Source organism: Zingiber officinale, chromosome 5A (assembly GCF_018446385.1).
Source record: "Zingiber officinale cultivar Zhangliang chromosome 5A, Zo_v1.1, whole genome shotgun sequence".
NCBI lineage: Eukaryota > Viridiplantae > Streptophyta > Magnoliopsida > Zingiberales > Zingiberaceae > Zingiber > Zingiber officinale.
This window is the reverse complement of record NC_055994.1, coordinates 94,756,143-94,781,258: the sequence shown is the minus strand read 5'-3', so window position 1 is coordinate 94,781,258 and position 25,116 is coordinate 94,756,143. Positions and strand designations below refer to the sequence as shown.

At 36.3% G+C, this 25,116-nt stretch overlaps 3 protein-coding genes across 6 annotated transcripts; 2 read left to right on the top strand and 1 right to left on the bottom strand.

The window, feature by feature from the left end:
• Window positions 1–1,349: 1,349 nt before the first annotated feature.
• LOC121981060 (probable E3 ubiquitin-protein ligase RHC1A) lies at window positions 1,350–3,467 on the bottom strand. The gene is made up of 2 exons (XM_042533403.1): window positions 3,314–3,467; window positions 1,350–2,491 (listed from the first exon to the last, which is right to left on the bottom strand). The coding sequence occupies exon 2, from the start codon at window positions 2,454–2,456 to the stop codon at window positions 1,617–1,619; it is 840 nt and encodes a 279-aa protein (XP_042389337.1). The 5' UTR covers window positions 2,457–2,491; window positions 3,314–3,467; the 3' UTR covers window positions 1,350–1,616.
• A 1,444-nt stretch (window positions 3,468–4,911) lies between these two features.
• On the top strand, window positions 4,912–7,805 carry LOC121981059 (probable glycerol-3-phosphate dehydrogenase [NAD(+)] 1, cytosolic). Of its 2 annotated transcripts, none has more exons than XM_042533402.1 (7): window positions 4,912–5,208; window positions 5,283–5,384; window positions 5,576–6,260; window positions 6,404–6,625; window positions 6,911–7,158; window positions 7,236–7,375; window positions 7,499–7,805. In XM_042533402.1, the coding sequence occupies exons 3-7, from the start codon at window positions 5,603–5,605 to the stop codon at window positions 7,620–7,622; spliced, it is 1,392 nt and encodes a 463-aa protein (XP_042389336.1). In that variant the 5' UTR covers window positions 4,912–5,208; window positions 5,283–5,384; window positions 5,576–5,602; the 3' UTR covers window positions 7,623–7,805. The 2 variants fall into 2 exon arrangements, with proteins under 2 accessions (XP_042389336.1, XP_042389335.1); XM_042533401.1 differs by having other exon boundaries at window positions 4,913–5,208; window positions 5,283–5,492.
• Window positions 7,806–8,161: 356 nt separating this feature from the next.
• LOC121981053 (brefeldin A-inhibited guanine nucleotide-exchange protein 5-like) lies at window positions 8,162–24,963 on the top strand. Of its 3 annotated transcripts, none has more exons than XM_042533393.1 (33): window positions 8,162–8,539; window positions 10,706–10,781; window positions 11,102–11,333; window positions 13,418–13,539; window positions 13,626–13,684; window positions 14,714–14,771; window positions 14,858–14,942; window positions 15,031–15,219; window positions 15,336–15,394; window positions 15,492–15,552; window positions 15,626–15,694; window positions 15,958–16,080; window positions 16,251–16,304; window positions 16,415–16,503; window positions 16,677–16,773; window positions 16,862–16,960; window positions 17,063–17,272; window positions 17,414–17,524; window positions 17,606–17,790; window positions 17,874–18,500; window positions 18,637–19,054; window positions 19,468–19,707; window positions 19,793–19,916; window positions 19,997–20,145; window positions 21,211–21,567; window positions 21,699–21,865; window positions 21,993–22,252; window positions 22,419–22,579; window positions 23,129–23,251; window positions 23,335–23,471; window positions 23,551–23,815; window positions 24,075–24,170; window positions 24,555–24,963. In XM_042533393.1, the coding sequence occupies exons 1-33, from the start codon at window positions 8,428–8,430 to the stop codon at window positions 24,615–24,617; spliced, it is 5,277 nt and encodes a 1,758-aa protein (XP_042389327.1). In that variant the 5' UTR covers window positions 8,162–8,427; the 3' UTR covers window positions 24,618–24,963. The 3 variants fall into 3 exon arrangements, with proteins under 3 accessions (XP_042389327.1, XP_042389329.1, XP_042389328.1); XM_042533395.1 differs by having other exon boundaries at window positions 15,006–15,219; XM_042533394.1 differs by lacking the exons at window positions 23,335–23,471; window positions 23,551–23,815; window positions 24,075–24,170; window positions 24,555–24,963 and having other exon boundaries at window positions 23,145–23,251.
• The last annotated feature ends 153 nt before the right edge of the window (window positions 24,964–25,116 follow it).

The window sequence follows — 25,116 nt, the reverse complement described above, 5'->3', positions numbered from 1 at the left end:
CATACTTTCTCTCTCACCATACTTTCTCTCTCCTTAATTTCTCTCATCACACTCTCTCTCCTCATTTTTTCTCATTACATTTTCTCTGTCTTCATCCTCTCCCATCATATTTTCTCTCACATCATATTTTCTCTCTCATCTTCTCTCATCATACTCTCTCCTATCACACTCTCTTTTCTCATTTTCTCTCATCACACTTTCTCTCTCTTCATTTTTTCTCATCACACTTTCTCTCTCATCGTACTTTCTCTCTCATCATTCTCTTTCATCATATTTTCCTCTCACAATTATCTTTCTCTCACATCTAATTTTTTCTCTTATTTTCCTTTAAGGGTAAAAAAGAAAATTTTGATTTATTCTGATAGAAAAGATGCAATTAATCAAACATTGCTTTTAAAAGTAATATCCATACTTATACCCATTCTCATTCCACAATACAATGATTTCCATTCCGATTCCGATTCCGATTCCTAGGAAAGAACCAAATGCCCTCTAAATTCTCGAGTACATGATTTTTTTTTTAATAATAAAAGTATTCAACTTTTATTATCTGATAAATAAGATGACTAATTCAGCACGCCATCATCTCGATCATTGAGTTGAAACATGTACAAAATGTCGAGAATTTGTTATGATAGATGATGACTAACGAAGGCATATATCCTTTTCCCCTAAAGATACATTTTAGAATTTGATTAAGGGGGAAAAAATCAAAAAGTTATTTTTTTTTAATTTCAAAGTCATCAAAAAGTACCTCTAGTTTGATCACCTTTAAACTGTCTATTATTCATTTATTCTTTTCTTGTTTTTTTTTAACAAAAAGTAAATAGTTCTATTGAAAAGGCATTAACCTTGGCTAAAGATAATTATAGTTGAAAGGAAAACTAATTGATGCTCTTACCTTCAACTAGCAAAATTAAATAGCTTCATCACTTTTGTTGATTTAAGAATTTTAATTGTTCTGATTATCAGTATTCAATTAAGATGTGAATGTTGTCTGGTAATAAATTTAAATTTATCAGAGCAATAAGAATAGATTTTACCTAAAACTAATCAAAGTAAATGGCTTTAATGAAACTAAAACAATACACGGGGCAAATAGAGTTGGCTTTTCTAAAAGTCAAGTTCACATTACTTGAAAAGAAAATAATAAAAATATTATCATTTGAGGAAAATAGGAAACAGAATTAAGGTCTAAAATCTCATTTCTTGATCAAAACTAATCGAGAAGAAGAAGAACAAGAACAGAATTACAATGACAACCACATTAAAACAAGCTTAAGAGATAAGTGAATACAGAACACCATGGAAAAACTGAATAAGCTCAATACCATATGAAATATTTGGCACACAAGAAAAATGTTGTTGAGTTAATTGAAACTGACAGCATTTACTTGAATATTTAAAGCAAGAGGCAATCTTGACTATTTTGTTATGAATTACTTCCTTTTCAGCAAGTAAATTCATTAGAGCTCTAAACAATATAGAAATTATGGAAATACAACATACTTCAGCAAGGCCAGAGAGATTATCAGTATTTAAGGCTATCGACAACAACCAATTCAATAGTACTATAGAGAAAAGTAGAGCAGAACGGTTGCCTACACAGACCAAGTTCAACTAGAGCTTGAAGAGTGGAAGGGCCACAGGTAGGAAAACAGGTTCCTGCGGCGATGTCCATTGTTTCTGGAACTGCTACTACTGCTACCTGAGCTTTGTGTGTTCCTTCTTGAACTCCTACAGCTCCCAGAACCTAGAGTGGGCATCTCGTATCGGCAAACTGGGCAGGAATTATGTTGTTCTAACCATGGGATGATGCACTCGGAGTGGTACAAATGTTTGCATGGCATCTCTCGGGCTTCAGACCCTATTTCGAACATCTCCTTGCAAACTGGACAGTGTGAATCGCCTTGTAGATGTCTTTGGTTAATTTTTATGATGGGCATAGCATCGATAGATGATTGCGAGGCGGGTGGTGGACCACGCCTATCGTTATGCATCATCTGTTCCATCAGTTCATCCAACCCCGGTCCAACAAAATAGTCTGACATGCCAGCCCGTCGGACTCCAAGACCCTGTTGCCCATTGAGAAGAACTTCCAACCCGTGATCGTCAAACGCATGAAATGGAATTTGTCCCCTAAAAACCAACCAAGGACCTGGGCCAAATTCCATACCAAAGTTCGAATTGGCATAGGGTCTTCTCATGAGTCCACCATGGTGCCTCCTTCCTACTCTTCCCTCTCTCATCGAAGTAGAGAATGCCTCCATCAACCTGATCAACGGATCCTGAAAGCCACCAGAATCCATTCCAGCAAAGTGGTTCATCGTAGCCTCCATCTCATCATATTCTAACACGAAACCAGAATCACAATTGGGACAGACCATGTCCCTCTCACGAGGTTGAACTCTTTGATTACACTGGTAACACCAGTGTGTCGCTAAATTGGTTGACATGTTCCACCCTCTTCTATTGACTTCTCAAACAATACCTAGATCAAGGTCAGATAGAAAAAAAACCATGAAAAAAATATATAGATTTCTCACTTCAATGAGAACAAAAATGGTACGAAAATAAGATACAAGTTTTTTCTCACTTCAACGAGAACAAAAATGGTACGAAAATAAACTCTTGAAGGATTATCATAACTAGGACAACTAATATCAAACTATAGCCCATGCCTGAAGTAAGTTTCCTTTGATTGCTAAGAGAATTAGTTGCTTATGATAGAAATAAAATAATAGCACATTAACAGATGCAAAAAAGAAACACTTCAAACACGCCACTAAATCAAGATATATCATGCTCATGTGTTATGATTCACTCATCAAGAAGTTGTTTTTTTCAATAAAAATGAACAACAACACTATGAAACTAATCAAGAAGTGGCCATACAAATTAAAGAAGAATCAGTAAATATTACATAATTCAATGTAAGTAAAAGATACTATTACACTAACAATCAAGCAAAAGGATTTACTAGCAACCTCAATTTCATCTATTACTCCTAAAAGAACAAGCAAAGGCACGTGGTGAAGAGAGAACAAACTATTTTTTGGATAAAAAAGCCCTAAATCAATAGTTTCCAACATGAACACGAAAAGAGCATTAATCGATCACCTTCAATTCAATTTCCTCGTCTAATTCCAAGCATAAGAAATTTAAATCATAGTAAATTATCAACCCTATCGACAAAGAGGAGAAAAAAAAAGACCCATAGAACCAAAAGAAAGCCTGTTTTCCAAGCCTTCCAGTTCCAACAAGACCCGAGAAACCAAAAACAAAAAATTGAAGAACTCGAGAACTATTATACCACAAGGGAATGGAAATCGTCGCGAGAAGAGTAGGAATCGCTCGGAACTGGATCTGGCAGAGAGATCACTGATTGGCTTGACCCCTATCGACGGAACCAACAGCGAAAATGAGGTCTTCCTCGTCTCCCTGCTATCTCCCTTTTCTTCCATGGAGCAATTGGGGAAGCTATATTAGCCGTCCATTTCTATACGGACGGCTCGATGAGGAAACCAACCATGTCAGCATCGATTCCTTGCTTGGACAGCTGGTTTCTATGCGGAAGTGCCCTTTTTCAGCCGTCGGATGAAGAAAATTCAGATTGAAGCCGTTGAATTGGATATTGACGGTCCTGATTCGCTCGCAGGAATTAAAGTATGCGGGATCTTGTGGGTTGTTGGCTTGTTCCTATCAGAGGCATGGATCTACCGTAATCGTTGATGATACCCAAAGCTCGCATCAGAACCGTCCATTTCTGTGTGGAAGATGAACGGTCTAAAATGATGTATTGTGGAAGAGAACAGAAAAGATACAGTTTGTTAATCTTAAAATTAAAAATACTAATTAATATTAATTCTAAGCATCACAATGTATCATTATTATAACATTTATCAACTCATCAAAAATATAAAATTTACTATCATATATTTATTATAATAACATATCTCTTTCAACTATATTTCTTTCAATATTATCACTTATTATTTATGAATCTAACAGTCCATTCAATTATCTTAAAATTATACCATATCTTAAAATATATTTATTAAATAAAATAGATGTTGACAAAAAAATAATTATAAAGTTGGGAAAAAATTACAGCTAAGCAATTAAAATTATAAAATTGAGAAAACAAAATTTATTTAAAATTATCATGTAATTATGAAATTGGAATGCAATAATTACGATTAAAAAACTAATTGTTTTATTTAATTTTTAATTTTAAAATTCATATTTTTTTAATAAATAAAACTTGACTGACCCACCCTACATTACTTAATATATGCATTGTGGATGTCCTAAAAGCTGTAATACAGCTAAGCAACTAAAATTATAAAATTAAGAAAACAAAATTTATTTAAAATTATCATGTAATTATGAAATTGAAATACAACAATTGCGATTAAAAAACTAACTGTTTTATTTAATTTTTAATATTAAAATATTTTTTTTTTAATAAATTAAATCTGACTGACTCATCTTACATTACTTGAACGCGTTCAAGTAAAGAGGTATTATAACACTCTTTTATAATAATGGGATTTAATATCAAAGGTATTATAAGTTTATAACATTCTATTAATATATATGCGTTGTCGATGTCCTAGAAACCGTAATTTATCGGCCCAATAATGACAGGCCCATTCTCAAAAGCCAATCTTCCAAAACTCATACCACAATTTAACTGTTTAAAATTCAACGAACAAGTCCAAATAGTCAAACGATAAGACTTGTTTGGTGGATTTTGACGGTTGTTGAAACTTGAAAGCGATCTCGTTGATTAGATTAGATTTCTTCGTTCGTATCGACGTGTTGTCGTCGGCTGAGCATGCATTTTGTAGTAGACAATTTTATCATTCATATGAAGTATTTCAATGAAACAAATATACCATCAATGAAGCAAGACACGCATGTGACAACACCACAAGGTTTTAATGTGCTTCCAACTTCCAACCACCTTCAAATCCCGAGCTCGATTATCCTCTGCCTGCCTTTTACCAAGCTCAAGCCTTTATTCTCCCTCGCGCAGTCGCGCGTCCTCATCCCCCCAACCGCAGCGAACCAGGCTCAAAGTGGGATCTTGGCGATCTCGATCGGCAAATTAATCATCTCCCCTTTCCCCCACCATTTGGGCGTTTTGAAGGCGTTCAACTACCTCATCGTCCTCTTCAACCAACCAGCAATGGGCGGTTCCAGGTAAGGCTTTTAGGTTGACGTCAGTTCGCTTTGGAGGCTCCGACGCCAAAGTTTCTACCTTTATTTATTATTAGTTGGGGGTCGATGGGAAGTTCGGCGCCTGGCGGCAATACCGAAGCTGCGTCCCCGATTTACTCGTGCCGTCACCGCCTCTGACTTGGTCGGAAACGGATAAGGTTGGGCGATTGAGGCGATTTCTTGCCGATTCGCAGCTGGTTAATTCTTTTGGCCGTGGAGATCTGCAGTGATATTTGAGGCTTTGGAACTCTAGGGTTTAGGACGAGGCATACAGATTACTTCTTCAAGCTCCCCGATTTCTCTGCATCGAAGGTATTTGCTCATCTATTTCTTAGCTCTTGCTTGGCAGGTAGAACCGTGCGCTGTTTGAGAGAAAATGGTCGGCGCTGTGGAACGAAGCCACAATAATGTCCTCTCCAATGGATCCCTTCACCACTCCAACGGCGCGGAAGAAAGGCTCGACGAGCTCCGCCGCATTCTCAGCAAGTCCGACGGCGATCTCCTAAAGATTGTCAGCGTCGGCGCCGGAGCTTGGGGCAGTGTGTTTGCTGCTCTCCTGCAAGATGCCTACGGCCATCTCCGCGACAAGGTTCAGATCAGGATATGGAGGCGGCCAGGTCGGTCGGTCGATCGGGCCACAGCTGAGCATCTGTTCGAGGTCATCAATTCAAGAGAGGACGTCCTGCGCCGGTTGATCAGGAGATGCGCCTACTTGAAGTATGTCGAAGCTCGGCTCGGCGACCGGATTCTGTATGCGGATGAGATATTGAAGGATGGCTTCTGCTTGAATATGATCGAGACGCCACTTTGTCCCTTGAAGGTCGTCACCAACCTGCAAGAAGCAGTGTGGGATGCTGACATTGTGGTGAATGGCTTGCCATCTACTGAAACAAGGGAAGTGTTTGAGGAGATCAGTAGGTATTGGAAGGAGAGGATCAGTGTTCCAATTATCATTTCTCTCGCGAAGGGCATCGAAGCAGCTTTAGATCCCATCCCGCATATCATAACGCCTACTCAGATGATCAAGTCTGCAAGTAAATTTCTCCACTCATTCTTAGCATATATTTCAGTCTGCAAGTTCATTGTTTTTACTGAATTTAGAAACTTTGAGCATGAATAGGAAGGTAGAACCTGTTCTCTTCCCATAATTGATCTGTGTTTTGGTGTGAAACTACAGCCAGGGTTCCGATGGATAACATTCTTTATCTAGGAGGACCTAACATTGCATCAGAGATATACAATAAGGAGTACGCTAATGCACGAATCTGCGGGGCAGAGAAGTGGAGAAAGCCTCTTGCCAAGTTCTTACGGCAGCCGCATTTTATCGTGTGGGATAACAGTGATCTGATCACTCATGAAGTTATGGGTGGATTGAAGAATGTTTATGCCATCGGCGCTGGTAAGTTTTTTCTTTCTCTTTCTGTATGAACCTTGTTGGATTGCTTGATTCAGCACAAGTGTGGTTAACGAATGCACATACCGATTTGTCATATGTTATCCTAATTAACAACATAGTTTGTTTATGGATCTAGAAGTAAGCTTCATTGTTATTATCCACAAAGAAAACAAAAAGACTTGTCAATTGATTACATTTTGAAGAGATTTCTTCTACTAAGATAAATTTCCCAATGTGAAAACTTCTCTTATATCTAGCATCCATATGATAAACTAATTTGTTTTCTAGGCATGGTAGCAGCCCTGACAAATGAGAGTGCAACAAGCAAATCAGTCTACTTTGCCCACTGCACATCTGAGATGATATTTATTACTCATTTGTTAGCCGAACAGCCGGAAAAACTAGCCGGTCCCTTGTTGTCCGATACATATGTGACTCTCTTAAAGGGGCGCAATGCGTGGTATGGGCAAATGCTCGCCAAGGGAGAACTGAGTCCTGATATGGGTGACAGCATCAAAGGGAAAGGAATGATTCAGGTATATATGTTTGTATGCCTCTTCAGTTGAATGTTGATTTTCTGAAGCTAACTAACTTTTGCATTCTTCTCCCTCAGGGTGTTTCTGCGATCGGTGCATTTTACGAGCTACTCAGTCAGTCGAGTCTAAATGTGTTCCACCCGGAGGTGAAAACTCCAATTGCTCCGGCCGAGTTGTGTCCTATTCTCAAAACACTCTACAAGATACTTATCCGGAGGTATGAACCATTCGATAACCTTCAAGTTTCAACATTCTGTGTAGAGTGGAGAATTGCTTGTAGAGAGCATTTGTTCATCAAATTCTCAGCTTTCTTGCTTGATATTTATCGCTTACTTTCCAGGGAGTCGCCTGCGCAGGCCATTCTTCAAGCATTAAGAGATGAAACCATGAACGATCCTCGCGAAAGGATCGAGATAGCGCAGAGTCAGGTGTTCTACAGGCCATCCTTGCTTGGTCAGCCATGATATAGAGTGCTTTTTGATCATCCAAAAACACTCGATGAGTTACTGAAAATGTAGTCCTGTTGTTGTGTTCTTAGTAACTGTTAGTCATGTTTTGAATTCCATTTCATTTTATTTTATTTTATTTATGATGTGTGGAGACGTTGATAATGAAATAATTGCTTTGGAAGCAACTTAGATATTCAATCACAAAGAAAATTTCTGTTCTTATTTATGTAACTTGGGCGTTCATGGCAATGTATGAAACTATCACTGGAATGCATTTTCCCTTTTATCGTACACGCTTAAATTCTTATATGCATATGCAAATATAGATAAATTAGGTATTAATTAATAATATCATTGAAAAAATAATATTTTTAATTACTTATTATTTAACAATAAGTTTTAGTTTTTCTAATTTCAAATCTAACCGAAACAATTTTATTTTTTTAAAAAACTGAAATATTTTTAATTTTCCTAAATAAACTAATATATCCGCGGAAGACGCCATTCACGTGCAAACCACGTGTTTGGGTCGCTATGATACCGTGCGCCGAGGGGACAGTACGCGAGCTTGCTGAACAAAGTCCTTCGCTTAGAGAGGAAGCCAGTCTCGTTACACAGTCAGATCTCTCCTTCTCCTCAAGGCCCTCTCCTCCTCCCTCGCTTCCGATCGGTGAAGTCCCCTCGAGATCGCCGGATCTCGCCATTTTTCCTGCTGGATTCGACTTCGGGTTCGTTGACTGGGTGGACTCTGTTGCCCTCCCGTCGCGGGATCGTGTATTGAAGGGGGCGGTTGAGTTGGATCTCCGCACGATTGTTCGCCATGGCAGGCGCCGCAGCTGCTGGGTTCATCACGAGGTCCTTCGAGGCCATGCTCAAGGAGTGCGCGGGGAAGAAGTACCCCGACCTGCAGAGCGCCGTGCAGGCTTGTCTAGGTCGGTTCTGTGGATCCTTCTTGTTTTTTTTTTCCTTTTCTTTTTTGCATTTGAAGCTCTTGTTATTGCTTAGGCTCGTCATTTCTTGCTTTCGTTCTTTTTTCATTGCTGGAAGCAACCTTGCGTTGGTCGCAAATTGGTAATTGTAGACGGATCTGACCGTGCTGTCGCAGAAATGTCTCCTTGAGTTTGCACTAGGATAAAATGAATCTTTAACATGATGATCCTTTCATGATAGAAAATTACCAAAATTATTGGTTGACTTCACATTTAACTGGGGAGGTTGACTAAGGAACGTAGATCAGAGTAAACAGATCCAGAGAAGAATAATACTTGAATGAATAAAGCTATAGGAGATCCAAAATGCTAGGCAGTCTGCTGTCAAATATTGGGCGTTAGAAACTAGTCAATCTGAATGGTGGATGTTGATAACACCTAGCTGAAGTTCACTAGCAACATACAGCACCTATAGTGCCTAGATTAAAAGAATGAAACACCATTTGTTTAGATGAATTCAAATGCTAATAATGATTTTGAAATTATTTATGGCATTACACATGGAGAGAAAATACCACAAGAATTTTAGGGAGAAAAAAAGAGTATGAAATTTGGGTGATATTATGTATAGATCTGAAGTTACACTAATATTGGACTGCTATGAGTGTAAGTTAGTGGACATAGCATATGAAAGCAATTGCCTGGCCATGAAGTGCTATAAGAGAGAAACACTATCAGGTTAGTGAACTTTGTGGTTAAAGCATGATATGCTAGTTGAATGAGAGAAGGCAATTAAATCCAGGTCATTTGAAATAGGATTTTGGTATGAGTTTCGTTAGATATAAGTTTGATAAGGATTCATTGAATTTTGTAGGTTATATTACTTATTCCAGCTTTTTGTGTTGACTTTCTTGTAAGCACATGATTGGTAATACAAATAGTTTGAACCAAGTTGTAATCTGAATATTTGGTGCCTTATTTGGTCTATCCTTTTAGAATTGAACTTTTAAAAGAGAAATTTAGACGAATGTTCTGAAAGAGGATTAGCAATTGGATTTTTTCTCATGTCAGATTATATAGTTTGGTGGGCCTTGCCTTAATTAGTTTACTTATTAAAGTATCTTACTAACAGAAGTTTAGAATGACATGTATTACATAGGCTCCTATGGAACCAGCAGCTTTACAGTTTGTTTTGCCCTTCAGTTTAGGTGCTGTCAAAATAACTTAGAGAATCCATTAAATAATTGAATTTGAGTGACCTAGGTCTGGATTTATTTTACATGTTTATAATCTACTGAACCTGGGCCAGAGAGTTCTATTATTTTCTCTGAACAAAAGCCAAACATGGGTACAAGCCTGATTGAGTTTTCTGAATGCCTAGAAGTTGAACAACATTGTTTTGCATTTCAACATCTCGATCCTTTATTGCTATGTAATAGATTATATATTTCAACATCTTCATCTTTGCTTACTATTACTCCTAGTTCATAGGTCGTCATAAAAAGTATCACCTACTATTATGCTTTATATTTTTCTATACTTGTTATTTATTTAGCCAGTTAATGTCTATTCAATTTTCCTCATTTCATTAATTCTATCAATCTTTTAACACGTATTCTTATGATTAATAACCTTTTATACTTATTCCCATCGCCACTAACTCTCACTATGTATCACATTAACCTTTAGAGACTTTAAAAAGGTTCTTCTCTCTTTCATTATTAAAGTTATAATGCTCTATAAAATTCCAACATCTTGTTCTTATTAAACTATAATTGAATTTTTTATTCTTACAACCCCTATGACATATGGCGCCATTAGTTGGTGTTGACTGGTTAAATATTCCTTATGTATGAGGACAATTTTTTGTTATACTTCAACATTTCTAGTAGAAACACTTATCTAACTACTATTCGTATACTTGGATGTAATTCCTTTTGTTAGAATAAGTATAACAACACTAAAATTATGAGATGTAGCAAAATAAAAAAATTAGGTATCTAGGTAAATTTGCATCGTAGAAACTGTTGTATGGATGGAATGTAGCTATTTGTTGACTGAGTACTTCCCCTTTCCCCCTTTTTCTTTTATTTTGGTACCTTAATGTTGGAACTATCTTCAAGCTGAGACATTCTATGTTCATTAATTATGTCTTTGTTCCGCTTCCAGACAACATGAAGGAAACCAAACAAGAGGTGGCTTTTGATGAGAATAAACATGTTGCAATACCGGCTTGGGAAGAAAGGTTCTTTAACTTATTTTTGACAATCTAAGTTTTGTTGTAGGATATGCATTTGGTCTCTAGTGGGATTGGTCATTGTTACTATAGATATCTGTTAGTTTGAAGGTTATCTTAGGTTCTTGATTTTGGTCTCATGGCTTCGTAGCTGATTTAGCATCAATTCTTATACTGCTAGTATGCTTCTATTCATATCTGTTAGTTAGCATAATCCATCTGGAATTCTGGATTGCAATAATGATTTTTAATGTTCAGTAATGTTTCTTTTTATTATTTGCTTGATGAAAACTTTACAGATTTTAACCAGCTATTTTCATCAATGGCAGAGATGATCGTGATGCTTTGGCGAAAGAAGGGGATCGTGATGGTCTGGCTGCCTCTACTGGAAACAATAGTGTCACTAAGTCTCAGGAAATCAGTGAACCTATTATAGTAGCTTTAGCAAATGCTGGGCACACCTTAGACGGGGCTCAAACTGAAGTTATCTTAAAGCCACTGAGGCTCGCATTTGAGTCAAAAAATATAAAACTTTTGAAGCTTGCACTTGACTGTATCCATGTATGTTGCTCAAGTAGCTTTCCCCTTCCATAAATTTCATTACTACTTCACCGAAACAAGTATTAAGTTTTGGTTTAAGATTGACTATTTTGTTGATGAGCATAGATGCATTTTGGTTTTGTATATTATAAATTTTTCTTTCTTCTGTAGGGATCTGTCTATTTCTCATATGCTAATTGATCAAAAGTATATTGCATATATTAAATCTTCATTTTTCATGCCCCATTTGTTTCTATATGCATGCTATTCTTTTATGTGCATAATAATTGTTGTTCAATTAAGATGATAGAATCACTCGGCTCATGCAGGATTCTCAATGCTAAAATGGGTATATGCTTTGTAGAAGTAAAGCTTATTTATTGTCAAGACTCAAGAGATATGCCTATATGATGGGTGTTTGCTATTTTGCATACTTTGTTGATTTCTAGTTTTTCTCACTACTCTTTTGCTATTGGCTTGCAGCTGTTAGATGTTCTATTTCTCGTTCATAGTATAGTAAAATTATTCTAAAAAAAAAAGGCAACTTGGTGCACGCTCTCGTCAATACGGGGTCCGGGGAAGGGTCTATTGTATATAGCCTTACCTTGCTTTGCAAGATGTTGTTTTTGAGACTCAAACCTGTACCTCTAGGCTCTAGGTCACATGGCAACAATTTTAATATAGCGCCAAGGCTCCCCTTCATTAAAATTACTGTACAAATTGAAAAATCCACAATTTCAAAAATTCTTTTATCTATAGGGCCACTACCATCCCTTTCCTTACCTTCTACGTTCTCTTCCCTTAGGTTGTTTATGCAACTCATAGCCTTCCAAATGAATTTGAAAAATTGTGTAGGTCTTGATGCAATGGTGAAGTTGTTGTCACATGGCCTTATGGTCACTGGTTCAAGTCATGGAAATAATCTTTTGCAATATAGGGTAAGACTGCGTATAATAGATCCAATATGGTCCGACCCTTGGCTGGGAGCCTGCATTGGCGGGAGCGTCGTGTACCAGGCTGCCCTTTGTGTAGGTCCCTGATTTTCATCTATTTGATCCAACATGAAGAATATTTTAATTACTTATCCAACCCAGTAGCAAATATATACTTATTTTTTTTCAATCTCAGTTCAACATTTTGCCCCTGACCTACCCAAGTTAGTCCCATTGGAAATCTTATGCTATAAGAACTTTTGTTCATGAAAATTAGGTTTTGTTTGTAAACCTAATGAAGGTCTGGGCACCTTTCTTTTGCCATATATTTGTTATACTCTTATGATAGTTTTGTTTAGACATCTGACATAGATAGCCTCTGGACAAGTGTCCTTATTAAACATCAAAATGGGCATAAATGTGTCAGTATTGGCAAATCTAAGGTTAACATAAAATAGTTTTGGACGAAACAAAAGATTGCTGTAATTTAACTTAATTCAAGCACAACAATCTTTGAGGAAGCATTCTGGACATGAATTCAAGTCTTTGTAGAAGCATTCTAGACATGATTTCAAGTAGTCTTGGTCTAGCATTTATACTGGTATAGACAAGGGGCTAGGACATGACTGTGTATTGGGCTGTTTTCTGAGCTATAGGTCCCAATAATAATAATAATAATAATAAAAGAGCAATTCATATAATTCACATACAAAGTAGCAGGCTGGTTTATACAACGACACTAGCAGTTTGCACATCTGAACTATTTGTCAGGCAATCAAGATTGAATCTGAGGATTGAAAAATACAAAAAACACCCTTAATGTTTATTACCCACGACATATGGTATCCTCTTTTTGAATGAAAAGTTGATCTTTACTGGGGTATGACAGAAATTTCATTCGTTGCCCTTGCCTTTCCAAGTGTATGTGTAATTTGTGTAACAAAATGTTTTTCATTTTCCTCATGATGTTTTTTCTTTGCTGGATTATTTATCATCCATATTGGATGCACATAACTAAGCAACTTTTTTTTCACTAAAATGTATTTCCCTTTTTTTCCCATGCCACTATAATCTTTTGTCAGGTTATTGTGCCTGTGCCTAACAATTTGGTTATTATACTTCTGATGCTTATTGTACTTACATTGCATCTGGCACAATTTTCATTTCTGGCAGAAACTCATAGCCTATGATCATTTAGAAGGTGATCCTGGACTGGATGGTGGCAAAAATGCTTCATTATTTACAGATATACTCAACATGGTCTGTGGCTGTGTTGATAATTCTTCATCGGATAGGTATTATCTTTTTGTCTTTTCTTTTCTCCTGGACTTCTCTTTATATCAATTATTTTAACCTTTGATTGATACATGGTAATTTGCAGCACCATAGTTCAAGTTTTGCAGGCGCTTCTTACTGCTGTATCTTCAATGAGGTTCAGAGGTACTTTACTAATGGTGTTTCTTCTTTTGTTCTTTGAGGAGTGATGTCAAATTTCTAATCATCTTATGGTATAAGCTTGAGTAGTCAAAGATCTGAAATGATTTTCTTACTGAAAACACTTCTTGTTCGCTTGTCAGTTCCTTAAAATCATGGTATCCATTCTTGTCTTTCTAAATTCTGAGTTTGTTATGCTGTATTGCAACTACTTCATCAGTTGCTGAAAGCCTGAAACATCATCTTTGAGGATGATAATCACAAAATCTGCAAATATGTAGTATATGGGCATTGGAAATTATTGTCATTATTGGTTGGCTTTGATAAAACATACCCTAGTGTCTTTGGACTGGCCTGGAGTGTGTGAACCTAACAAACAGTGCAATTGTATGAACCTATAGAACAGATCTTACCATTTTATTTTCAAAAGAAAAGAACTTGAAAGAATTTTTTATCATTTGTTAATTAGCTAATGCTAAAAGTTTCTGATGGTTGTATTCTGCAACTAGATCCAATATGGTCAAACTTCAAGTCACTCATCATAGGCTCAACTATGTCCCATGGAATATCTCATCTAATGACAGGCACATAGCCTGTGATATCTGTATGAGGATGTTTATCTGGCTGCACAGACCACATTTCATCACAATGGGTGGAAGAAATGTAAATGTGAAAGATTAAGATACTTGGATGTGCTAGGACTTTTCCTGTGGAAAATATTCAATTTCCAAAATCAACCAGAATGATATCCTAAATGTCCTTTTTTATATCATCTTTAGATGCTAAGGACATCTATCCTACTTTTTCAAAGTTGGTCATTATATTTCTGGAATGTTTATTTCTGTAGATTAATTTGACATAGGATTACTAAATGTTTGGATCAATCAGTTAATGCCTCAAATTGGACGATTTTTCTTGTAGATGTTATGTGAGAGGTTATTTGGAGTGTCGTTTTTTATGCTTCTTATAAAAGATGCAAGCATTCCTTTTCTTTTTATCTATTATGCTAAATCAGTAAGTTTTCTTTAAATCCAGTTCATGGAGACCCATTGCTGGGAGTGATTAAAGTATGCTATGACATTGCTCTCAACAGGTGCTTAAGCAACACTTTTCCTTATACACTCTGAATTTATAAATTCTTAATTGTTGCTTATGTTAAATTATGATGGTCTACTGCAGTAAGAGTTTAGTAAATCAGGCAACATCAAAAGCAATGCTAACCCAAATGATCAGTATTGTGTTTCGGCGAATGGAAACTGATCAGGTTGGATTTGTTATTTTGGTTGATTTTACTGAGTTGTCCACGTGAAATTGGGCCTTATTGCAGGAAAAATATTTCTTTGAGTGCTTAGGTTCCTGTATCTAGTATTGCACATGCTGCCATTCCAGCTAGCTTCACCAGCTCTGAGAATGTAGAAAAATCTAGTGATGCAACAGATGAGAAAAATACTGTGGCAGATGCATTACCCAAGAAGCATGAAAATGATGCATCTCCTCGTTTGGAGGAATTTCAGAATCTGGCTAGCGGTGCTGACATCAAGGTACTTCCATCACACTTTATGAGACTGTTGAGAGTTAAGTTTTTACTGTTTTGTTGAAATTTTCATATATGCCTTTTTCTTTCACTTTGTATCTTATTTAAAGATATGATTTGTAGGGTTTAGAGGCTGCTCTTGACCAAACTGTTCAACTTGAGGATGGAAAGAAAGTTTCAGGGTAAAAATGCTTGAATATTAAAAAAATCAATGCTTCAGTTGCGGTTTCTAAAATTTGATCTAAAGAGTTTATTGTTTAATCATGTCCGAGGAATTAGTGTAGAGAGCACGAGTGTGGTGCAAAATGATGCTTTGTTGCTGTTTCGCACTCTGTGCAAGGTCTAAGTTTGTGAAATTGTTCTCAAAAAGTGTCTATTCTACTCTCCCTTATCATATTGGAGACAATTTGCAGATGGGGATGAAAGAAGAGGGTGCTGAGGTGGCCACCAAGACGAGACTATTGTCTCTTGAGCTTTTGCAGGTTAGCTAGTCTTGTCCGTCTATGTTGATGTAGGAAATAGTATCTGCCTAAATATTTTTTTTACTTCAAAGTGTTCTAAAAGGTCACGGGTTCGAATCCTGGAAACAGCCTCTTGCAAAAAGCAAGATAAGGCTGCGTACAATGGATCCTTCCCCGGGACCCCACATGGCGGGAACTTCGTGCACCGAGTTGCCCTTACTTCAAAGTGTTCTAGTCAAAGCAATTATCTTCTACCTTCTCACAATTGAATGCTAAAATTACAGGGTTTGCTGGAAGGAGTTGACTATTCCTTTACGAAAAATTTCCATTTTATTGACTCAGTTAAGGCATATCTTTCATATGCTTTGTTGCGAGCTTCTGTTTCTTCTTCCCCAGTGGTTTTTCAGGTTGTATTTCTCTTCCCATTTGTTGCTTCTTTCTACACCTCTGACATCCTACATTTGCTAATTATTGTGGTAGTTGGTTTACATTCCACACTAGTAATAGCTGATGCTGCACTGCTTAAGTTTGTACAATAAAGTGTTCCTCATTCTTGTACTTATCTCTTGTTGTGCAGTATGCAACTGGAATATTTGCTGTTCTTTTGCTCCGTTTTAGAGAATGTCTTAAGGTAGTTAACCATAATTTTGTCAAAACCATCTTCTTGTAAATTTCTAGAAATTAATCTCCGCCAATTATCATGTTAATCTCATATAAACATGTCTGATTTTTCTTTTATAGGGAGAAATTGGCATCTTTTTTCCATTGATCGTTTTAAAATCATTGGAAAGTAATGAGAATGTGCTTAGCCAAAGGACAAGTGTTCTCCGGTGATGGTTCTTTCATTATGTATACTGTTATTTTCTTCTTTTCTGTTGGGACATTTCTATTTTCAATTCAGCAGAATCTTGAGTAATTACTTGTCAATTATCATCCTCATTTTTTTCTTGTGCTGTAGCTTTATTAATCTTTCTGATATTTGTTTGATTGGATTATTTGTTAGGATGCTTGAGAAAGTATGCAAGGACTCCCAAATGCTTGCAGACATATTCGTTAACTATGATTGTGATCTTCAGGCACCAAACCTTTTTGAACGCACGGTAAAATCCAATCATGTTTATGCTAGTGGCTTGAAGGTGAAGTTTGCAATTTCTTTACCAATTTATTTGTTTCCACTGATCTAATCAGGTAAATGCATTATCAAAGATAGCCCAAGGAACTGTAACTATTGATCCCAACTCAATTACTGCAACACAGATTGCTTCTGCTAAAGGTTCATCACTTCAGGTACTCTCTAGAAATTAAGAAACTATTGTGTTTGTTCTGTTTTCTTATTTCTCTGTTTTTTTAAAAAAAATATATTACATCTAATTTATGTACCTTATCCAGAGCTTGGTGAGTGTGCTCAAATCACTGGTTGATTGGGAAAAGCTTAAAGGAGAATCTGCTAAGCATGGTAATATTGTTCAGTCTCTTGAAGCGGAAGTTTCAGCTACAGATACTGCTTCAATTAATGACCAGAAGAATACTGATGATGGATTAAACCAATTTGAGAAGGCTAAAGCTCACAAATCCACAATGGAAGCAGCCCTCTTAGAGGTAACTAAGATTTTTGCTAACCATTTACCATAAATGTGATGTCTGCAATGATAATGTATGATGACTCCTATTTTGATATGGTTTTATTTGCTATGGTATCTGTTTATATGGTTAAACATGAACTAGTCCATTTGCTTTTAGTTCAACCGAAAGCCAGCAAAAGGGATACAATTTCTATTGGCTAATAAGTTGGTTGAGGGTAAAGCTTCTTCAATTGCTCAATTCCTGAAGAGCACACCTAATTTGGATAAGGTGATCTCCATGGCTATTTTTTTATTTTTTATTTTTATTTTTGGTTAAAAGGGTCTGTTTTTCATCTCTTAATTTTTTCAGGCAATGATTGGTGAATATTTAGGCCAGCATGAGGAACTTCCTCTTGCTGTTATGAATGCATATGTTGATTCCATGAAGTTCTCAGGATTGAAGTTTGATACTTCAATTCGTGAATTCCTAACAGGATTTCGACTTCCTGGTGAAGCACAAAAAATTGATCGAATCATGGAAAAGTTTGCTGAGCGGTACAGTAATTGATAATTAGAGATGTGGCACATCCCCTCGTACTCTGTTTTCTTACTTTTAATGGTTTAGCATTGTTTTGCAGTTTTTGTGCTGATAATCCTGGACTTTTCAAGAATGCGGATACTGCTTATGTTCTTGCTTATGCAGTTTTAATGTTAAATACAGATGCTCACAATCCAATGGTTTGGCCGAAAATGTCAAAATCTGATTTTATACTCATGAACTCTGTAAATGATGTGGAAGAGTGTGCACCAAAGGAGCTCCTAGAGGAGATATATGATTCAATTGTAAAAGAAGAGATAAAGATGAAGGATGATACACCTGATGCATCTAAAAGCAGCAGAGGGAGGCCAGAAAGTGAAGAGAGTGGCCATCTTGTAAATATTCTCAATTTATCTCTTCCTAAAAAGAAATTTGGGTTTGATACTAAAGTAGAAAGTGAGAAAATAAAGAAACAAATTCAGATCTTTTTCAGAAATAAAGGCGAAAAAAGGGGTGTCTTCTATACAGCTGAGCAGGTTGAACTAGTTAGACCAATGCTTGAAGCTGTGGGGTGGCCTCTTCTTGCAACATTTTCTGTAACAATGGAGGAAGGAGATAATAAGCCTAGGGTTATTCTTTGCATGGAAGGTATTAGTGCTGGCATACATCTAACACGTGTTCTTGGGATGGATACAATGTGTTATGCTTTCCTAACATCATTAGTACGGTATGCTCTTCCTGTTAGATTGTCTTAGAATAGAGCGTTTTCAGATACTTTATGAATTATCTTTTGTTGTACTACTGAATATTGTTAATGATTTTTTAAAAATATTATAATGCAATGTTACTAATTCGGTGTGCAGATTTACATTCTTGCATGTTCCAAAGGAGATGCAAAGTAAAAATGTGGAAGCATTGCGAACACTGCTTATTCTATGTGATATGGACACTGATTCACTACAGGACACCTGGAATGCTGTCTTGGAATGTGTATCGCGGCTAGAATATATCACTTCAACCCCATCCATTGCTATAACTGTGATGCAGGGTTCAAATCAAACTTCAAGGGATGCAGTTCTTCAGTCTCTTAAAGAGTTGGCTGGAAAACCAGCAGAGCAAGTTTTTGTAAACAGTGTAAAATTGCCTAGTGATTCCATTGTGGAGTTCTTTACTGCTCTTTGTAGTGTTTCTGCTGAAGAGTTGAAACAAACACCTGCCCGAGTCTTCAGCTTACAAAAGCTTGTTGAGATAAGCTATTACAATATGGCTCGCATTCGGCTGGTACTCCTGATTCCTCAATATATGAATATTTTTTAATATTTACTGGAGTCCATACCTGGACTGATAGGCCTATAATATCTAGACACTTACTGGTCCTGATACTTATTAAGACAGTGAATTTCAAACTCCTATATTGTTTCTGAATTGGGACATACAGCAGCAGAGATATATTGAAGTAGCAGTTCTTAACATACTCTGTTCATGCTTGTAATTGGTTAGGATAGCGCAATTCTTTCTCTCATATTGTTATCATCTACAAGATGGCTATTGCACCTAATCACTGCTCGTTGTAGATGAATCAGAGTGAATTGCATGTCCAAACCTTAATATTTCATCTCCATAAAATGTTCTGTTGAATTATGTTTTCAATGACTGTTGGTGGTTTTCTTGACTTCAATTTGCAATGCTTTTAGGTATGGGCTAGAATATGGTCTGTCTTGGCCCAGCACTTCATTTCTGTTGGTAGCCATCATGAGGAAAAAGTTGCTATGTATGCCATCGATTCACTGAGACAACTTAGTATGAAGTATTTGGAACGCGCTGAATTGACCAACTTCACCTTTCAAAATGACATTTTGAAGCCTTTTGTCATTCTTATGCGGATTAGCCACAATGAAAAAATACGCAGCCTAATTGTTGATTGCATTGTTCAGGTAATTCTGGTATAATAGACATTGCTCGTTTTGTACTATTGTTTATCATGACAAAACACAACGTACTGATTGGTTTTAATTTCAGATGATTAAATCAAAGGTGGGCAGCATTAAATCAGGTTGGCGGAGCGTGTTCATGATCTTCACTGCAGCAGCAGATGATGAATCCGAATCAATAGTTGAAAGTGCATTTGAAAATGTTGAACAGGGTGAGAAAACAAATCAGTTAACCTTATCTTGAAGTTTGAACTTCTAAATTTTGATCAATCTGGGACTTTGCTTCCTGCAGTTATCTTGGAGCACTTTGACCAGGTTGTTGGTGACTGCTTTATGGATTGTGTGAATTGCTTCATTCATTTTGCCAATAACAAAAGCTCTCCTCGCATTAGCTTGAAGGCTATTGCCCTTCTCCGTATATGTGAAGATCGCCTTGCTGAGGTTTGAATGGCAATACCTTTCTACATATTTTGGCATAAGTTCTAAACAATTATCTATGGGCTCTATCATAAGCTTTTCTAAATCAATATTTTCATGCAAATTTTTCTTCATTTATATTTTATTATTGATGGTCTTGTTAAATAGATATCATCTATGGTTGATTTTCTAGACATGAAATCAAATTGATCCTCAGAAATATTAATCTCATCTCTTATCCTCTGCTCAGTAACTCTATTCTAAAATATCTTGGAATGGCTCGTCTCCTTGATCCATTTGTATATAGAATAATATAACAAATCACACTTATTCGTACAAATTAGCAGTAAAATGTTTTCCCTCTATTCCTAAGATGTCATCTTAATTCTCAGTTTCTTTTTTTTTTTTAAAAAAAAATAGTTTAGTAAACAATTGTATCTTGATCTCATAAACCCTTTCAAATTTCAATAGGAATATCATTTTTACCTATGCCCATTTTCTTAAAAGCTTATTATATCTGAACTTATGAACAAATCTGTGGTATATACAATTTTAGTGGCAAAATCATTTTCATATGTTATGCATCTAATATTTACCTATCTTACATATTTTCTCTATGTTTAGCAATTTGATTACCATCTCTTCCCATTCTTTGTTAATAGATTATCATAGAATTTATTCTGTTTTTAAACTTCATTTCAATTTTAACTACCTCATACCTATTCAAGTTCCTCTTCATCATTACAACTTTTTCAATTTATGAAACAATTTTTCTTTCAGCTAATAGCCCTTTATACTTCCATCACCATCATCTTTATTTGTTATATCTCTACATTTATACTACAATAATTTATCTTGCTACTATGTTGACCTTATTTTCCATTAAAGTCACATAATATCATTTCATTGGATACAAGTTTAATATTTCACACTTTCCTGTTTGTCTTTTGGCTTTTGAAATTTTGGTTTGTTTTACTATGATAAAGACTGTGTTTTACTTCGAAAAGCATAACACCTGACAATTCCCTATTCCTCATACGATTTGGCTTTTATTTATTTATTTCTTCTCCTGATTATTTTTTTGCCTAGGGCTTTATACCTGGTGGAGCCCTCAACCCAGTGGATGGTGGTCTCGAATCAAACTTTGATGTAACAGAGCATTACTTGTTTCCTATGTTAGCTGGTTTATCTGATCTAACATTGGACCCTAGATTAGAAGTTCGAAACTGTGCACTGGAGGTGCTATTTGATTTGCTGAACGAGAGGGGAAAGAAATTTTCTTCTACTTTCTGGGAGAGCATTTTTCATAGGATCCTATTTCCTATATTTGACCATGTACGACATGCTGGTAGAGAGGGCATTGTCTCCACTAATGAGGAATGGCTTCGGGAAACCAGTATCCATTCACTCCAGTTGCTCTGTAACCTTTTCAATACTTTCTACACGGTATGTATTATTGCTCTCTTTCTTTAGAGCATTTGAATTTTTTTCCTTACACATTGACTATTATTTACAGCTGTGTTCTACAATATCCTTTCTTTAATTAAAGCATCACACTGCTTTCTGGCTCTCCACAGGAAGTTTCTTTTATGCTACCACCACTTCTGGGTTTTCTTCTTGATTGTGCCAAGAAAACAGATCAGAGTGTGGTTTCCATCTCGCTGGGAGCTCTTGTACATCTCATTGAGGTCGGGGGCCATCAATTTAGTGATGGAGATTGGGATACTTTGTTAAAAAGCATTAGGTATGCTATTTGTGACCTTTCATTGTCACTTGTTATTTGGCCATTAGGCATGCTGTTTGTGAACTTTCAATATAGTTGCTACATTTTTGTTATTTGGTCCTCCATCTGTCTTGTTTAACTCTTACAGAGATGCATCCTACATGACTCAACCTCTTGAGCTTCTTAATTCTTTGGGATTTGTAAACTCAAAGAACCAGACTATTCTATCAAAAGATTCAGAAGCTGAAGATGGTGGCAGTACAGTTAAAACTATTAATGAGAATAGGAAGGATGAAATGGTCTTGGATAATCAATCATTAGTTGATACTGAAGAATCTGGAAAATCAATCAGCTCGACTAAGGATCATCTTGGTAGCAATCTTCAAGCCAACTTAGAGGAATCTAATGGTATGTTGCTACTTAAGTGAACTATGCTACAAGTATTTACAGAAGCATATTCACTTCGTTAAATTTGTGTTATTAAACTTTTATAGAGGCCATATTTTATTGTCAATTTCTTTGAAGCATATCTATTCTTATGTTTTCCAGGCGATCATTTACATTTCTTTTGTAGGCCTTCCATCACCATCAGGTGGCCTGCCGAAGCCTACTGAAGCTGCAGATTTCCAGCGTAGTCAAACATTTGGTCAGAGGATTATGGATAATCTTCTTCGAAATCTCACTTCAAAATCAAAAAATGGCACAAATGACGTTGACACTGCTTCACCTACAAAGGTGTATCCTCATGCACTTACTGATAAATCCATTGATATCTGATATATTATTTAACATTTTCATGTTGAATTTCCCCACAAAGTTTGCTCGGAAAAGAGAACATATGCTTGGTACTAATGAATTTTCTTATTTAGAATGACAAAACATGTGTGCGAACTGTGTTTCCAAAAATCTTGGAATTTGGCGATCCCAAAAAATGGTTGTGTTTCCAAGTTCAAGCTGTTTACTAGATTGCTTTTGTAGCCATAGCAAAGTTATTTATCTTGTCAAGCTCACTGTGAAGTGTGAAATGATAACGTATTAGTTTTTTCCAAACACGAGTTGAATATCAAATTCTTTGCAATATATTTCGACATGTAAGTTTTTATTGACAAGAAAGTCTATCTGGCTGCATATTGTTGGGAACTCATTATTACCACCACTCTTGTTGAAAGAAAATCAACATTTACAATCTCTTGTTTCTTGATTTTAGAATTGGATGATCTGTTATTGTGTTTTGCTTTATTTGGTATGACCTGCATGATGTTATACACAATAATGTATATACAGAGTCCTGATGCTGCAGAACCCATTCCTGATGATAATGATGAAGATGAAAATCCAATGATGGAGACTATAAAAGGCAAATGCATCACCCAACTACTTTTATTAGGTGCTCTTGATAGCATACAGGTACACATGATATTAAAACAGTTGATATATTTTCTGTTTTTAACTTTTAGAGTGGCTATCAAATTGTTGTTGGTGTGCTGCAGAAGAAATACTGGAACAAGTTGAACTTCCATCATAAGATCACAGTTATGGACATCTTGCTGTCTCTTGTGGAGTTTGCTTCTACATATAATTCACCATCAAACCTAATTTTACGCATGCAATACCTACCACTAGAAAGGTATTGTCAAGCCAGAATATTTGAAATATTTATGTAAATTTGTTAACCATTCTAACTTTTAATGGTTGATTTTTCACAGATTACCACTAAATCTTCTCCGCCAGGAAATGACTGGAACTTCCATTTATTTAGAAATTTTACACAAGTCAACTGGAACAGATATTAATAAAAATAGTCATAAACCACTCAATTCTGAAGAGAAGCTCTTAAACGTGGCGGAGGAGAAACTGGTTGCTTTCTGTGGTCAGATTTTAATGGAGGCTTCTGATCTCAAGCGAAGTTCAGAGGTCGGTAGTGCCAATATCCATCGAGTACTCGACCTGAGAGCACCAGTTATTGTTAAGGTAGGCAGATAAATTTACATATGTAACCTTTAATGTTTGTTTGCCATAGTACAGAATTAATTGCATGTCATTTTTATGGTATTTTGTTGTATTGTAAACTTGAATTCTTGCTTATAATTTGATAATTTAGTAAAGCCTTGGTTAACTCATTAGTTTTACAGTACTTGACTGTTGCTTCTCTAACTTATGATCTATGTAATACTTTGCTCTATCTTTGGCTTTATGCTTCTCTATGTAATATTTCTGGTTGGCCTTTCAGGTACTCGAAGGAATGCGTTCTATGAATAGCCTCATATTCAGAAAGCATCTCAGAGAGTTCTATCCTCTAATCACGAAACTTATTCGTTGCGATCAGGCAAGTTACTGTTATGTATAATTCAGTGGCCTGCCATTTCAGCTGAAATGAATTTTTTTGCCTCCTGGTTCATTACTAGTTTCCAGTAAACAATACATGCCCGGCCTGTTACATGAAAATATCCATTCGCATTCTTTAGTATTAAAATATTTTCAAAATTGTGAGTTGCTTTTCGGCGTCTCAAAGAATGGGAAAAAGTTTATCTTCCATTTGGATCACATCTGCAATGACGTGCCCATTTTGAGTGCCTATTTTCATGAATATATTACTCATCTCTTACTCTGTAAATCACAAGTAAAAATTTTGTAACTTACTTGGCCATTGTAAGACCCACATTTTTAAGGGTGTAGGTATGACTGGTACGTGTCTTCCTTGTTGTTTCAGATGGAGGTTCGTGGAGCAGTCGGAGATCTCTTGGGTGCACAGCTCACTCCCCTTCTGCCGTAATTGATATTAGCACCGGTCCTTTTGCCTGTACAACGCACCCACTTTTCTGCAGCCGCCATATGAAGTAGAAGCTCTTCAAAACGTTTATGCCATTGTACAAGGGTACCATTAGTTTTTTTTTGTTCCTTTTTTAAACCTACGGTTGCATAAATGAGGATAGAAGAAGGAATCCTAGTTTTGGTAGAGCCAATGAAATATATCGCCTGTCAGATTGCACGATTGTTTTTTAGATGGCCATATTTATGGTTTTGTGAAGGTTCATTGTGCCTCACGTAGATTTAGGTAGTCAGCAAGCTTTGGAAACAAGGTTTTGGCGTCCAAGTTGCGTTACTATCCATTCTCTTCACTTTGTATTGTTGTAAGACGCCCTCTTTTCCTATGAACATAGTAGGGGTTAAAAAAAACACTTTAATATATTAGTCACATAATCTCCATTATAGTCACTTTAATCATCAGCTGTCTGCAATTTACATTTTAGTCAAGATATGATTGAACCACA

Coding starts and splice junctions, on each gene's coding strand:
- LOC121981060 (XM_042533403.1), bottom strand. CDS start 2,456: ATGTCAACCAATTTAGCGACACACTGGTGTTACCAGTGTAATCAAAGA.
- LOC121981059 (XM_042533402.1), top strand. CDS start 5,603: ATGGTCGGCGCTGTGGAACGAAGCCACAATAATGTCCTCTCCAATGGA. Junction 6,626..6,910: donor TGTTTATGCCATCGGCGCTG/GTAAGTTTTTTC, acceptor TTTGTTTTCTAG/GCATGGTAGCAGCCCTGACA. Junction 7,159..7,235: donor AAGGGAAAGGAATGATTCAG/GTATATATGTTT, acceptor CTTCTCCCTCAG/GGTGTTTCTGCGATCGGTGC.
- LOC121981053 (XM_042533393.1), top strand. CDS start 8,428: ATGGCAGGCGCCGCAGCTGCTGGGTTCATCACGAGGTCCTTCGAGGCC. Junction 14,772..14,857: donor TATGACATTGCTCTCAACAG/GTGCTTAAGCAA, acceptor GGTCTACTGCAG/TAAGAGTTTAGTAAATCAGG. Junction 19,708..19,792: donor TTGTTGATTGCATTGTTCAG/GTAATTCTGGTA, acceptor TTTTAATTTCAG/ATGATTAAATCAAAGGTGGG.